Source organism: Macrobrachium rosenbergii, chromosome 50, assembly GCF_040412425.1.
Source record: "Macrobrachium rosenbergii isolate ZJJX-2024 chromosome 50, ASM4041242v1, whole genome shotgun sequence".
Classification (NCBI taxonomy): domain Eukaryota; kingdom Metazoa; phylum Arthropoda; class Malacostraca; order Decapoda; family Palaemonidae; genus Macrobrachium; species Macrobrachium rosenbergii.
Genome location: NC_089790.1, coordinates 27,451,507 through 27,467,558, shown reverse-complemented (window position 1 = coordinate 27,467,558; position 16,052 = coordinate 27,451,507). Strand labels below are relative to the sequence as shown.

At 36.8% G+C, this 16,052-nt stretch overlaps 1 protein-coding gene across 1 annotated transcript in view; it reads left to right on the top strand.

Annotated features, from left to right (window-relative positions):
* The window catches only part of Akh (Adipokinetic hormone), a 36,656-nt gene extending 30,926 nt beyond the window's left edge, over positions 1-5,730 (top strand). Inside the window, exons 2-3 of the mRNA XM_067094345.1 lie at positions 3,978-4,217; positions 4,949-5,730. Of these exons, the coding sequence (XP_066950446.1) occupies positions 3,978-4,217; positions 4,949-4,999 (291 nt within the window). The 3' untranslated portion in view covers positions 5,000-5,730. The remainder of the gene's footprint in view (positions 1-3,977; positions 4,218-4,948) is intronic.
* Positions 5,731-16,052: the final 10,322 nt, after the last annotated feature.

Here is a 16,052-nt window from a genome sequence, read left to right as displayed (position 1 = left end):
TTTTAAACTGTCCTGTGACAGTTAGCCCGGCAGAATCTTTGGTTTTGGAATTCCAGGAAAAATATCCATCATCTTCCTGACAGTTTTGATAGTGGCGTATTGCTTTTTCTTGTTTCCCCTCTACAGTGACTCGAAAATGGCTTAAAAATAACTGTGGGGACCAGTTCACCGTCAAATAGGAACTGAATTCTCTGAGAACTCCGACACAGAAAACGGACTAAAACGGCGAGTCCCACTCGTTCAGGGGGAGACACTTTCATTTAAAACCAGTGGCACTGCGTTGCAATTAAATACTGCAAGTAAATTAAATTCATCTAAGCATATCCAACATGCTACAAAGATACTAAAACGGATTTATAAAAGGGTTTCCCAAATTAAGGATTTATACATGGAAACGGGTACTTTACCTTACGAAATTTTAAACTGATGTACGCCTCTCAACCTTATTTGCTTTAGTTTTAACATAATAACGCAACACCAGTTTGTTTACTTCTTTATTTTATATTTACATTTAGCGGATATCACCTTAATAGAGGTCTTTGTTTTCTTTAACTCTTTGGAGCAGGAAGACAGAAAATGCATCACAACAGACACTAGTCATTTTGATGGTTTTTCTTTTTGAGTCATTTTGATGGCATATTTTTTATTATCCTCTGTCATGTTTTTTCCGTCCTTCGAAAAAAAACGGCGAAGAGAGGTTCTGCAAAACTTTGAATGGTTTTTCTACAATAACGTCATTTTTACTTAATATTATTCTATGTGATGTTCATTTCATTCGCTCCCACGTAAATATTTGTGCTCAACCAGCCGACTACATTCGCGATTACCAAATAATTGCGAGTGGGGTTTTTATCTGATTCAAATTTTCATAACAAACATATTCAACCTTCTTTAGTTAACTTTCCACTCGGGCATGTTTTAAATAGAATATAGGCCACTGACCATCTAACATGGATTTTTACATTTTAAAATATTTTTCAACACAGCATTTTAAACCAAAATAAACTATAAAATTCTCAATGGACAACATTTTCAATTTTGCGTTACTACCTTAAAGCTGTAGATAACCCTTATAATATCTTTGCAAAATTAAAGTAAAAAGGTCACCTACAGTTAAAAATCAAATCTCCAATACACAAGATAAAAATATATATTCATTTACTAATTAACCTACCTTAACTGTGAACATTGCTGCGGAAGGATAAGTAAATCCTTTACATCTGATGACATTATTCAAAAGCAAACGAAGATCTCTCTGCCACATTCTGGCGATATCTCTGCTCAGAATCATCTTCCAACTGAACACGTGGCAGGACGAGCTATTAATATTTAAAAGATCTTATTACATAATTTTGAATACAGTAACGATTTACCAAAGTTACAAGCATCCCACCTCATTCGACTATGCTCACCACCTCACATTTAACGGTGTCTCAGTCCAGACATCCACTCTGAGATTGATAATGGCAAATCAGAAACAGAATAGTTGCGCAAGTTTTTCTATGTACGATGTAACGTTAAGGGGGTCCAAGGGTGGCAAAGCCCCTCCCCCGGCCAGGTCAAGCACGGCACCCTACGATAGGTTAGGTTAGGATGCATCCCTCTTGCCGTTGGAAACAGGCCGAGCAAGCACAACTTTTCTGCAGTTTTAAAATAGGTTTTATTACTGTATATACAGAAGCTATTGGAATAATCTATCATTTTTACACTTCACTTAATCTTGGTAGTTACTTATATTCAAAGTATCACATAAATACAAACTTGGACTTTGATTTCTTTTGAGAGTTCGGGACGATTAGGCTGTATTATTTTCGGACGTGAACCTGTTAGGCCGTCACAACTTTAGGCCATATGAAGTTTAAGCCGTAAGACATGGAAGCTCCTTGGGGCGCCGTACTTAGTACTAGCCCCTCGGGGATCAGATGTTACGGCCTAAAAGACTCACGGCCGAAACGACCACGACCGTCTTTTGCAAGATGCTGCACTTGGTTCATACAGTGAACATAAGGTATTGGGAACTTCATATGCTAAAAGCTTTCCAGCGACTACAATTGCGAATGCACAGTTTTTACACAGAAACCCAAGTTAATCGTGTATCATATTGTTCATGGTATGATTTAACCGTTGCAAACACTGGTGCACCTTTGCATGTAATGATAATATTGGCAAAGGGTATTTATTCTTTCAACATAAATACTGTTTTCATCAAGTGACGAACATAAGTCATCACCAGAAAAGTCGCTTTATCAATTTGCCGACTGACCGAAGATTGTGTCGTCTATCGTTTTTGCACAGGCTATTGGGTCCTGGTGTCACTGTAGATAACATTCGAAACATGGTCTTAATGGTTTTACTTCAATATTATGGGATATTTCATTCTTAGTACTGGTCTCTGGCTTCTTACAACTTGCCCGTGCACCATTCAGTCAACGTATGATTTTAAATTTCACGTGGCGGGCTTTGAAAGTTTCTAGGCCTACATTTTGGTACTGGAGCATTCTGGTAGCCTAAGTAAGATTATTCATTAAAATACGATAAAGCCACATGAAAACGCTCATAAAATGTGAACGTAAGTTTCCACAACATGGAACAAACACTTCCCTGACAAACACAAACACTGCAGAACCAGTAACACTAACACGACAAGTAACACCCTGTGAAGCACAAGTGGGTCGGCTTTCGGCGACATTTCAAACTTCGCAGATGGTTCAGAGCTCTGAATATCTGATCCATTGCGTTTTTCTCCACAAATGAGTATCTATGTTTTCAAAATATAAAAACGTTTATATATCGGCTTGATATCAATAAGTGCATGAATATGACCTTTTACGTTTGTTACTTTTTCAAAACGAACTACCGAGTTTTAAAACCTGATTCTTCGAAACGCTGAAGACACTGTAATTATGCTCCAATGAGAGCAGACATATTTTTCGCATTATCTTATACGGTTATACCTAAACTTGTTCGATGTTGGTTAGTAGCTTGAGGTAATTCCTATACAGCAATTGCTGGCACCACCACCCTAACCTCAGTGAGAATTATGACTACTTTTTATTGAACGACCAAATCATTTTAGTTAGAATTCGATCAATATAAAATTTACCAGTTTATCATCAAAGCAATAACTGCTGATTTCGAATGCGTGGAAGGAAAACTATTCTTCTTCCTTTCCAAAGAGATTGTTTTATGTTTGCCGAGTATATAATCAAGAGGGCAAAGAGGAGCACTCATAAATTTCCACACCATTCTGAAATACTTGTTTGAAAACAATAAAAGGCGTATTGTGGATGATATGCATAGATAAGAGAGCATAGATTCTGTTATTTACGTCCAGTATTTCCGCGGAGATAACAGAATAGCGCATTTCAGGGGGCGGGCCAGTGATGCAAAATGCAAGAAAACGTGTTACAACTGATTCTTTATTTTATATTACCAAATAGGTTCTGTGGCATCCCGACAGAAGACATCAAGTATATTTAAAATCTACATAAAACAGTCGTCATTCTTGACTCCATCTGAACAAATGCATTAGACAAAATATGGCGTAAATCAATCTATCATCATAGACAACATTGATTTATGGTTCATATGTTTACTGCACTTATTTCCCTTAAGCTCCATTTATAAATTAATTATTCCACCTAAAAGAAAAGAATACTCTTAGCACATTTACTTCAACTAAATTACATCAGCAAAGTAAAAGTCAACAAGCCTATTTTCACTCAAATACATTTCCTGTGTAGACAATTCACATGCGTGAACAGCCTTATTTCTCTGCTAATGTGATTTTGCTCCTTTTGAAAAAAAAAAAGGCAAAAGAACAGTTTCTTTGATTGCTAATTATTCTTAATTTACTGTAATAGTAGATGCATACCCCATAAGTCCTGCTACTTCGAAACATTAAGTAAACGTTAATGCAGCAATGAAGTGGATTTTTACCATTATTACACAACCAATTCTTTCTTTCGGGGGGGCAGGTTCGCAGTGGAGTTTCCCTGGTCCTGGCTGTCCTCGTTCTGGTATCCTGCGTCTCCGCCCAGCTCAACTTCTCCCCAGGATGGGGCAAGAGGGCAGCAGCGGCCGGAGTCGGTACCGGGAGCGAAGCCCAGCTCCACTCTGCGTCAGGACTGGCGCTCCCTGGCTCTTCCGTCACCAGAGGGGACAACTGTGCTTCCATGCAGATCTCCACCGTCATGCACATCTACAGGCTCATCAAGGTAAGGAAAAATCATCCCCATGTTTTATATAATAGTTTTATTGTTGTCAAATATAGCTCACTAAAGAGCGGATTTGTCAGTAGATGCATAATATAGTTGTATGGTTCTCGGCTCAAGTTTGCTACTTTGCTAGCTCTTTGGTTCACTCCCAGCCTCCCCCCACCCCAGCATTCCACATGACTGTAAATGGTTACCACCGTTCACTAGAGTCAAATAAGAGCATAGGTCTAGTAAACTCAAACTCATTCTTACTTGCTGAGAAGCCGGAAGACTGTACCCGTCAGCCGATACCCTGTCCTACCAAGAATATATAATGACTATGGATACATGTACTATATATATATATATATATATATATATATATATATATATATATATATATATATATATATAAGAGAGAGAGAAATCGTCTGAATTGATTTATTTATAAGTACAAAATTACTTCCATAAGAAACGATTGCAGCTTTCTCATTCTAGCTCTCGTGTCTTGTATGAGATTAAACATAACTTAACAGTTAATGGCAAGAGAAGGAACTTAACAGGAAAGCAAAACAAATTAAATTATTTTTAAAATGTTACCACTTTACCCTGAAAATTCTTAAATGGAAATCTAATACTGGAGAGTCTAATCCTGGAAAATTATCAAACCAATCAGGATCTTTCTTTTGATAGGAAGAAGAAAGCTCACTATAGTTCATGTTTTAATCTCCTTTATCATTTTTCGTTTGCAGAGGGAAGCGTCTCGGTTGGTCCAGTGCCAAGACGAAGAATACCTGGCCTAAGTCTCCAGTGGTCCATCTCTTCTTCACCGTGCATGTAACAACATGTCTAACATCCCTTTACAAAACAAAGTCCTGTGATTCAATCATTGCGTTAATGAACCATTTTTCGTGAGATATCTTTGTAGAACTGTGTCTGAGATCCAACTATACACTCACATATATAAATATAATCACGTCATTTGTTTCTCCTCACTTATATCAGTGTATTTACTCTAAGACTCACGTGTAGACAAAGCGTGGCCAATCGGAAGGATGATCATCAGGCCCACGCAACTAGTGCTTCCTCTGAACATTTTCCCCTTCTCTGTTGTTTCACCTTCAGTTTATTAAAGTCTTTCTTGTGGTCTTATCTCTATCGGCTGCACTTCTGCTTTTTCTCTATGTTTTCCGGTTCTTGACTTTTATCATTTCTCTCTGTATCATTTGAAATTAGTTTTACATTTCCCACAGTTCCATCTTCCCTTCTTTGACATCATCACATTCCTTTTCTCTGTGACTTATTTTTCGTGTTCTGCCTCTTGACAAGAAGTCTTCGCAGCCTCCTTTGCTCCGCTTCATTTCCTCACAGAATTTTGTACGAGATTGTCTGCAGAACTACACCTACTTGCGTGGTCCCTGTCTACAAGTATACTTCATTCACATGTTTCTCAATGTTCCTTTCTGAAACCTGAGGGCTGGAAGTTATCGATGACAAATGTTGCAGTTGAATATAAGATTTCATGTGGCCAAAAGTGTTTTCTTTTATTCAGTACAACCTCTAACCACTGTCACTAAGCAGTTCAATATTTTTTGCCCTCTCTCTCTCTCTCTCTCTCTCTCTCTCTCTCTCTCTCTCTCTCTCTCTCTCTCTCTCTCTCTCTCTCTCTCTCAAATGTCTGCAGAACTTTCTTTGATAGTCAGAACGGAAGTGAAATTACCTGAATCAGCTGACTGCTTTCAGACATAACCAATATATTACACATCCTGTCCAAAGGTTTATAGAGCTGTTTGAGCTTTCAAAGTGAATTCTAAACCATTCGGCAAAATAGGTCTTTCTTTAACGCATCTAGAGAAAGCGGCGAACACAAAATTCATTTAATACTTTCCAGAGCAATGCCTGGAAGAAACTTGCCTGCTTGAATAGCACTGTGGAATTGCTGACTGCGCCATCATATCAAGTTAAATTACAAAGCCTTTTAACAAGAAAATATTAATGACAGAGTTGTTAACTGTCAAGTTGGCTGGAGAAAAAAAATACCATTAATCTTAAAACAGAACTCCAAACTCTATAAAACTAGGATGCAAGGAAACATTGTATCAATAATGTAGGTCGAATAATGAGGAAACCAAACCATCTGTTACCTATGAATTATTTATGCAAAAAAAATTGTTTATTAATTTTGCAGTCATATGGAATGAAAACTATCATTTAAAACTGTTACCTTCTCATGAAATTGGATGTCAAAAAGAATCATCCATTGCTCATTCAGCTGGATAGCAAAAAATTATCCCTTACAATACAACTGGATGGCATGCAGTGTGCAAAGATATATCCAATGGCACTCAAACAGGAGAGCTCAAATATCTTTTACCCGTGACATTGCATTTAAAAATAAAGACTATCCATTATCCATTAAAATGCAAAGCATAACAGCAACCTATCCATTACCGATAAAATTAGGCGACGATAAAATTACTGTATATATAAGACATAAGTCCAGAGAGTAGAAAGCGCTCCACTGGCTCTAAATTCCAAGGGTAAGGAAATGACTCATTACTAGTGAAGTTGAGGATAATGGTTTGAAAAAGGAAAAGGGGACGAAGAAAGGAGGATACAACGTAAAGAAAATACCTAGAAAGATTTAGAGATAGAATGATGACAAAAAGACTTTGAAAGGTTAGTCAAGAAAAACGAAGAGACTGAATGATACATGAACTGAAAATAAATCTAGACACACTTGAAGATAAAGATAAACGAGAGAAATTTGAAGAAAGAATATCAATGGATAGAAAACGAGGCCAAGAAGTATGGGAATATATCTGAAATGACAAGAAAATTGAAACTCTCGAAAACGAAAAGAATTTGAATGACGTTCTACAATAAACTGAGAATAACAGAATTCCAAGGGAAGACTAAATAAACGATCTTGAAAAGGGTATGGGATGACTTTGAGAACAAATGAAAGAGAAAGAGTACAATACACGAGGTCCAGAGTAAGAAAACATCACGAGAAGCTTGAAGATCAGCCGTATGAAAATAAAATATGAAGGTCTAGCGAAGGAGACTAAGAAGTCAGGGAAATATTTATTAGGAAAGAATAATCTGTGGTTTGTGGAAGGAAGTAGAAACTCCCGTGGAGGAGAAAGAGAACTTACATAGACAAAGAAAAGAAAATAAACGAATAATGGTTGCGAAGAGAAAGCCACACTTTTGATGCAAAGGAAGTGCTGGACACTTGAATTTTTAAAAAATGGAAAAAGAATATTTGAAAATAAAATAAAAGATGGGTACAATGAAGAGCAGGTCTATGGAAAGAAGTAAAATTCTAGCAGAAGGGAAACCGACAGTTAATGAAGAATAGAAAGAAGGAGACAGTTCGCCGAAAGACAACTAGTCGAAAGACAATTCCTCGAAAAGAATTAGTCGAATGACCTACTGGGCGAACTGACAGGGTATAACGACAATTCGTCGAAAAACTATTGAATATGCTTATAATAAAAACAAATAGATTGGAATTTTTTTTATTACTAATTTCTTTCATTTTGATAATACAAAGAAAAATGCTTAAAGCAAAATAAATTTGTTTTATGAATTTCTTTCATTTTAATAATACAAAAAACAAAGCTGCTTTCAAGTAAATTTAAGACAGAGTTGTTTGGTCTTGGAAAATTGTATTGTACTCTACTGTAAACTGACCACATATCTACATTATAAACAATTGATCTTCGTCTGCCTCTCTGAGCCACTAAGAATTCACCTAACGTTCCGTCAGCCTCTGCATCTAGAGACGCAACGAAATCATTGAACAAAGAACACACGTCTTGAGGGGGGTGCAAATGCGAGAGCTTGTAGTTGTTTGATTAGAAAAGAGTTAATATCTCTGTACCATGTTTGGAGACCATATGACTGAATTTTCTGCCAAAGACACTGGCCGCAATGGAAGAAACAACAAGGGGTACTAACTTCTGAGAAAATTTCTTAATGCTCTTCGTAGCTGCCAGTTCAAAATCGACATGAATGGAGGAAACACACTTAGCTTGTTTTGTAAAGCTGAATATTATATCATACGTCTCTTCGTCCTCCTGGTTTGTCACGCAGTATATCAACGGTAATGTTTTATTATCGCCTACCAATGAGCAATCAAATGTGCCGTCACAAAACCAAGCGCAGTTCTGAGCTGAGAGATCTAAATTCTATCGGTGCCATAAATTCTCACTTTGTCGCCTTCGCGAAGACTAAAATTTTCACCTCGTGTCGAGAAATTTAAATCCTCATCTTCTTGCTTAGCCCTCGTCCTATTAAGTGTGCGTAAAAGAGAAGGCTATTTTGGCAGTGCTCCTGCAACGCTTAGAGGTAAGCACTTGTAGCATTATCTATTAATATGCAACTAGTAACTTCTTCAGTTTCATAAGCCCGTTGTTTTATTTGATCAATTGCTTGCAAAGCCGTATTACGCGAATCGTTGGGTGGATGAGAGCGCGGAGAAGGCTAACCATTAATCACATCATCAATCGTCTTCATTATCGCATTACACTCCTTGCGTTTTTCGCATTTCCAATAAGCCTTGCTGTCTTGCGTTTTATCAACCAAGTATGCAAATCCTTTGTAGCGGAGTTTTCTTGCACCTCTTTCTGTCTTGATGAACTCCATTGTACTGAGGGGATATGGTTTTGAATTTAAAACTTTGAATTTTTTCAAGTTTTTTAAACTAAATCGTGCTAAACTATGAAAATGCTTATTATAGAAATATCATGATAATGTATAAAGCTAACGAGCAGCTGAAAAAAAAATTAGCCTTTTTCGACCAATTCTCCTTCCCATCAAATGGTCATTCGACCTGTTTGTATTTCGACTGGTTATCAGTTGGCCAAACATATTTCGACCAGTTGTCTTTCGGCAAATAGTCAGGTTACCGTGTTTCATAAACGGTGTATTCAAGAAAGACAGCACAATTTACGCTCACATGGAAATAAGTGCATGGAGTACTAAAAAGAAAACTATGGCAAAAATTCCCTTTGCATAACAAGGTTTCAGGAACACCCAGTATCCTAAAGGATGAAAACTGTGAATTCGTGATCCATTTCAACACCATTAGGACTAACACATGCAAGAATAAAACCACAGAATTATTATAACCAAAACGCAGGGGTATACTCATAAAATGCAAGAAATGTAACCTTTCTTTTCTCCGAGAAACAGATAGGATTTTGTAAAAAACTTTTTTTTCCGGAGAGAGGGAAAATTATGAGAACAACGATAGGAAAAATGCTTTAGCAACTCAGTGCTTGTTAATCCTGAGAGCAGCTGGTCCGCTTGTATAGTGTCACGGGTTCACGTCTCCCCTAGGGCAATGGAAAATCACTGGCTCTGTATCATGATCAGTTACTGCTGCAGTGTGGGGTCTGCGGCGGGAGGTTGAAACCAACATTCTTTGGAAGCTTGACATTCATGGCAATGGCCCCTTTGGTGTGCTTGTTCGATATGAATAGGTTTCTTCTACAGAATAAAATAAAACGAAAATGAAAAATTATAAAAAGACTGCAGAGAAACAGTTGAAGCTACAAGTAATTGTAAGAGGAGAAAGTTAGGAGCATAAGTGAGCGAGAACAGGGCCATGAGAGTAAATAAAAACCAGAAATATTGAGTAATGAATGTTGATATACAAGATTAAAGGATGAAATCCTTTAGTTTGTATCAGTATCTTGGTGTCAATATGACGGATAATGGTACGATGAGAGAGGAGGTGATTCACAGAGTAGGAGAAAGAAGAAAGTTAGCACAGTGTGTGTGTGTGTGTGTATGTAGAGGACTGGGAAGTGACGTGCATAGACTAGTGAAATCAAGGTGGAACTGTATCAGGGATTTTTGAACCAACCCTCTTTTATAGAAGAAAAATGTTGGTGCCGTATGCACTAAGAGAATAAAAACGGTGGAATCTGTTAAAATGAAAAATCTGCACATAGCTAGGAGTAGTAAAAAGTTTAGCGTAGGCGGCGAACCAAATCTCTATCTTTGGAAGGTGCAGTCAGCTAAAGTGGGCACCTTGGCTTAGCGGTACTGCGATCGACTGACGTTAACGAGGTCGGTGGATCACCCCTGCACTACTGCCAACCAATCTACCCAGCTGTAAATGGGCATCACCATCTGCTGAACCCGACAGACTTGTTGAGAAACCAAAAGGCTGTGTCCTTCTGGCTTCAGTTTTGCAAAGAAGAAGCCGTATGATAAAAAATCTCTCTCTCTCTCTCTCTCTCTCTCTCTCTCTCTATATATATATATATATATATATATATATATATATATATATATATATATATATATATATATATATATATATATATAAACGAAAATATTAAGTAACAATCAAACAAAAAATAAACAAAGAGGTTAAGGAGATTGTGTTTGAGTGTAGGCTAACCCTCAAGCAGGGAAAGTCGAACCCACGAATGGAAAGCGACGGTACTGAGACAGCAACATTGGTTATGTGGTTCCGCCAGCATCCCCAAGTAGCAGCACAGATGTTCCGATCAATTAAGCAAAACCTAAATGAGAGGAAAGGACGTTGAGCATTTCCATTTGTGACATGGACTGCTCTAATCGCGGTGTTCAGTCTTATCAGAAATAATCGTCGGCTTGGAAATGACATACTATCATAGCAATCAACTTATTTTGCTGATAAGACCAAGTTGCACGCACGCCATACTCAGTAGTGTTGGATGGAGCTATCCACTCATTTATATATATATATATATATATATATATATATATATATATATATATATATATATATATAATATGTGTGTGTATGTGTGTGTATATATATATATATATATATATATATATATATATATATATATATATATATATGTATATATATATATATATATATATATATATATATATATATATATATGAGGTGAAGTGAAAGAGAGGTTAGTTTCCCAGTTCTTTGCAAGATCTTTTGGGATAAGGTTGCTGGCCCCATACCATTCTTAACTCAGGCTGCAACCACCTTGGGCATCTCACTACCAGCTACCTAACTCATTTCTCTGGGCATTATAACGAAGTGTGTCCACCCGCTCTACTTCTCCCAGGAGAGAGAGAGAGAGAGAGAGAGAGAGAGAGAGAGAGTGTGTGTGTGTATACATAGACGCGTTTTAGCAATGTGTTGGAGAAGGTCTGAATGCGCCATATTTACACATTAACCCGAGGAACAAAGATTTTTGTTCATTTGCACGTCGTGCCTCAGGATCCTGATATAAGTAATTTGCGGCAAAACAACACAATACTTCATCCTTTCTCCCTTGAAAGGACAAAAATTCGCCTCGTCTCATCTCCCTCCCCCACGGATGACATGGACCATTGGAGAGAGCGCATGGCTCCCCCGTGAATAACAGGAGAAAAGGTGGCCCCTCCTTCCCGCCGGTTTATGGCTGCCTCTGGGTCTCATAAATTAAAATGCAAAGTAGGATGTGACGTAGTTATGCCCAGTCATCTTGTCTGCATTCCCTGAAAAGGCTGTTAGCATAAAACACGTTTTCGGACGCATGTTTACTTCGGTCTGTTCCTCTCTTGCGGATGAATTCGTTCTTCTTTTTTGGATCTTTATCAACTGTAAAATCAAATATAAGGTATAAGGTACTTCATTTATTTCCCGTAAAGCGAGGCCAGAGATCGGAGACCTTCCATTAGCCAATGACACTCTTCCTAAATAAATAAAAATAAACAAATGCAAGCGTCGGTGCTCTCTTCTAATACATTTAAAAGACTTTTGAAATTTAGAAATTTCTCCTTTGCAACGATACAGATGTAAATGCCTCTTTTCTTTTTGTTTCAATCCACAGGATATCGTTTCGTATATCTGGGAGTCATTCATTTCTTTCCATTCAATCAAAGATGATATCGATTTATATGGAAAATTTAAAAATCGATTTATATGGAAAATTTTTAAAAAAATAAAGTTTGAAAGAAATGCTTATGTCTAAGCCAAGATGGTCAAGTAGTCAGATAATCGTTTTTTAAATTTATTTATTTACTTGTTTAATAAAATGGCGATCCAAATTTTCCTATATGTTCCTAAGTATAAGTTTATCGTGACAGTTGACGGATTTTACTCGGGAAATGAGTTTTGAAACATCTGCAGTATCATAAATATAATTTTTTTTTTCATTATTCTGCTTGTGAGCTTGTCAGAATCGACAAGCAGGCAAATATTCAGGTGTTGTAAAAGTGAGATACAAACGGGAAAAGAGCGATAGGAATAAAAGTGGAGGCAGAAACATGTGAAAGGAAAAATGAAAATGTGGCAAAACATGGATTTTTTTTGCTTCGCTTCCCTCAGCCCTCTTGCCCTCACCCATGAGGAGACTTGATGTTTACTATATTATTATTATTATTATTATTATTATTATTATTATTATTATTATTATTATTATTATTATTATTATTATTATTATTATTATTATACAGAAGATAAACCCTTCCTCATATGGAATAAGCCTACAGGAACCACTGACTTGAAATACAAGTTTCCAAAGAATATGGAATAGGAAGGTCAGAAAGATGAGATAAGTTATTAGAAGAGGAAAAACTAAACTACTAAATTAATAATAAATAGACTGAAGTATAAATAAATTGGTAAGACAAAAAATGGATTATTTAGGACAGTAAATTTTCGCTTGAACAGTCCAACAATGTGAGGCACGTTTACTGCGTGTTGGTACTGCTATTCAGCAAATTTGGTCGCTAAAACTACTGAATTTTATGAATTCGCAGCTGCTGAAAAATGCTTAGAGTAAGTCTAATATAATTATAATAATTATATATCTCATTGGTCAATGGTACATGATATAATCAAGAAAATAATCCGTAAGATATCTCAATCTAAGTATAATTAGACCTACATTACACGACAGTTAAAATTAAGGCGCCGCATAAGTCATTATAGTTGTATCTAGTGATGTACAGAATGACATTAACACTAAAAGAAGGAGGAGAGAGAGAGAGAGAGAGAGAGAGAGAGAGAGAGAGAGAGAGAGAGAGAGAGAGAGAGAGAGAGAGAGAGGTAAAATAAAAATTTTGCTAATGTGTTATATTCCTAAAACTTGAACGTAGTTTTCAGCTTGCAAAATAAACAAAACATTTAAGTACAGTCTATCCAAGTGCCTCACTCAAACAAAGTCAAAATACAAACGAGTAATTAGATCTTAGCTCACAGCTTAACAAAGATTCCGCGTACCTTATCCAAATAAAACCTTTCGTACCTAAAATAAAATGTTATTACGACAGTAGTCAGCGTAACAACGGGGGAAAAAAAATCGTGAGTAGATGTGAGTTATCAGTAACTTCTCGCTTACACAAGGCGCACGTGTCTTCAGCCTTGGGATAACTTCCGATTTCCTTTATGGCTTCAATAAAAATGTATGGTAATATCCGGCTCATAGTCCGTGTTTGCTGGTTATAGTTTTAATGAGCCAATTTACATGATGAAAGAAAAATTTCCCTCTCGTAATGGGAAGACGTTTCAAGGCTGTTTTGATGAAGTCTTCGGCAAAAAGAACTCGATCGCCCTTCACTTTTCTTCTCTCTTTTCTTTCCTTTTCTTTTCCTACTTACGAAAAGGTGTAAGCGTAAGTTTCATGAAAGAGATAAGCAGGCTTGCGTATTAATCTCTGTTCAGATGAATTCAATTTATAGGAGATATAAAGGACGCATTAGCGGATGATTCCTTCCTTAAGCTACCTGGCGTTGACCATGAATCTGGAATTGCGTAATTATATGTATGTATCTATCTATCTGTCTATCTATCTATCTATCTATCTATCTATCTATCTATCTACCTATATATATATATATATATATATATATATATATATATATATATATATGTGTGTGTGTGTGTGTGTGTGTGTGTGTGTGTATATTTTATATATGTGTGTGTGTGGAGTCAAATTTTTGGTTGTTTCAGCTCATCTGGCCATTTGATAATAACTAAACTATATTTTAAAAAAAAGTTTTCTAAACATTAATAAAAGAATCAAAAAGCTTTCACAAAAAAATTTTTATGACTGAAAATGGGTTATCAATCTCTGTTATCAAGTAATTATTACATTATTATCACTTCAGTCTCATCAGAGCGCAGTTCATGATGAGTCAGGCCTTCGAACATTACAGAGTACAGTTCTTTGCACCAAACACTGAATACTATTATTCAAAAAGGACAACGCTCCTGTGGTTTAATTTCTATAGTTTGACAAATCCCTTTCCTTTTATAAACAGCCAGAAAAAACTAATTTGCCAGAATTTTGGTCAGAATCGACCTTGTGTTGAAAATACTCAGAATATTCTTAGTGTAAGAACTGAAGTGTGCAACATCAAGAAGCTCTAGCGACTAGAACACACGATAACGGTTGCAAGGTTAAAACCTCGCCTTCAAGTACGACCCTTGGTGTTCGTAAGCCAGCACAGAAGTATGATTGTAACATGAGTAATGCGGTTAATCATCTGCTATAATGTAGTATCTATTCCCAGTACAGCAATCTATCATAAATACACACAATCACATTATTAAAAAGTTACCAGATACACGTACAACAATCAGCTCAAATAAACTTCCATTATAAAATATCCTTTTTTTTTCAATACATTACCTGTAGTTTCTTGGTGGATACAAAATGGTGTCGTTATTTTTCTCCTCGCTAATTTCATTTGAACAGCTTAAGGTGCCAGGAAGGCTACAAACAATAGTGTAAGGTTGACTGCATTTTCCTGGAGTTTGGCATCTAATGTAGTTGATTAGATGTGAAAGTTTCCATACTCCTCTATTTTTTTCGTTGTTCCTTCTTTCTGAACTATTATCTGCATGCTAGGAGAGGTTAGCTATGTTACCTCGAGTCTTCATCTGTAGGCTCAACCTTCCACACTCCCCCCCTCTCCCACTTTCCCATCCCCCCAACCCCACCCCTGACAATTCTTGGCCTATGTGCTCTGGACCACCAGTGTTCGCAAATAATAATTTAGATCAGGTGTTTTGCATGTTGACCACGAATGATTTCAAATAAAGTACAATCTCGGCATTTTATGGATCTTTAAAACAAAGTCAGGATTACCCTATTAACTAAGAAAGTTTGTCAACTCTGGTGATGCGAACCCGCACACATGCTCAATTATTACATTACGATAAGATATAGTACATTTTTTGCATAAAGTACTGTAGCTGGCATTCGAACATTACGCAAAGGCGGACAGGCATGGTACAAATTCTTTAACTTCAGTTCACCCCCAATCTCACGACGCTTACCATAATTAGTCTCTCTCTCTCTCTCTCTCTCTCTCTCTCTCTCTCTCTCTCTCTCTCTCTCTCTCTCTCTCTGCCTTCCTACCTACCTACCTCCCTTAATTTACAAAGAGTGAGTGACTCGTGGTTAAATACATCATTGGAAAATGTATAGCCCTTAAAATTTGCGTATAGCTCATGACTATTTCTGGTTAATTTAGAATAAAGAGGTTAGATAATTCAGTAATAAAAGAGTCATATTACCTCTCTTCTAGGCCTACATAAATAAATAAAAAAAAATAATACGCAGGAGGAGGAGGTTGACAGCGCCGCTAATCCGGACTAATGAGGTTGGGCCCAGGGCTTTCATGTCATCTTCATAACGCACCAATAATCGAGCTTCCATATTGCTGAGGCTAGGTAGGGCAAGATGAGTACACACATCAAAGGTGCCGTCATGTGATATCACCTGTCAAAGACACCTCCGAAATTTCTTCTTAGTCTATTGGCCTAATGACCCTCTTGCTCAGCGCTGGTTCAAACTTCTTCAGAGTTATTATTATTATTATTATTATTAT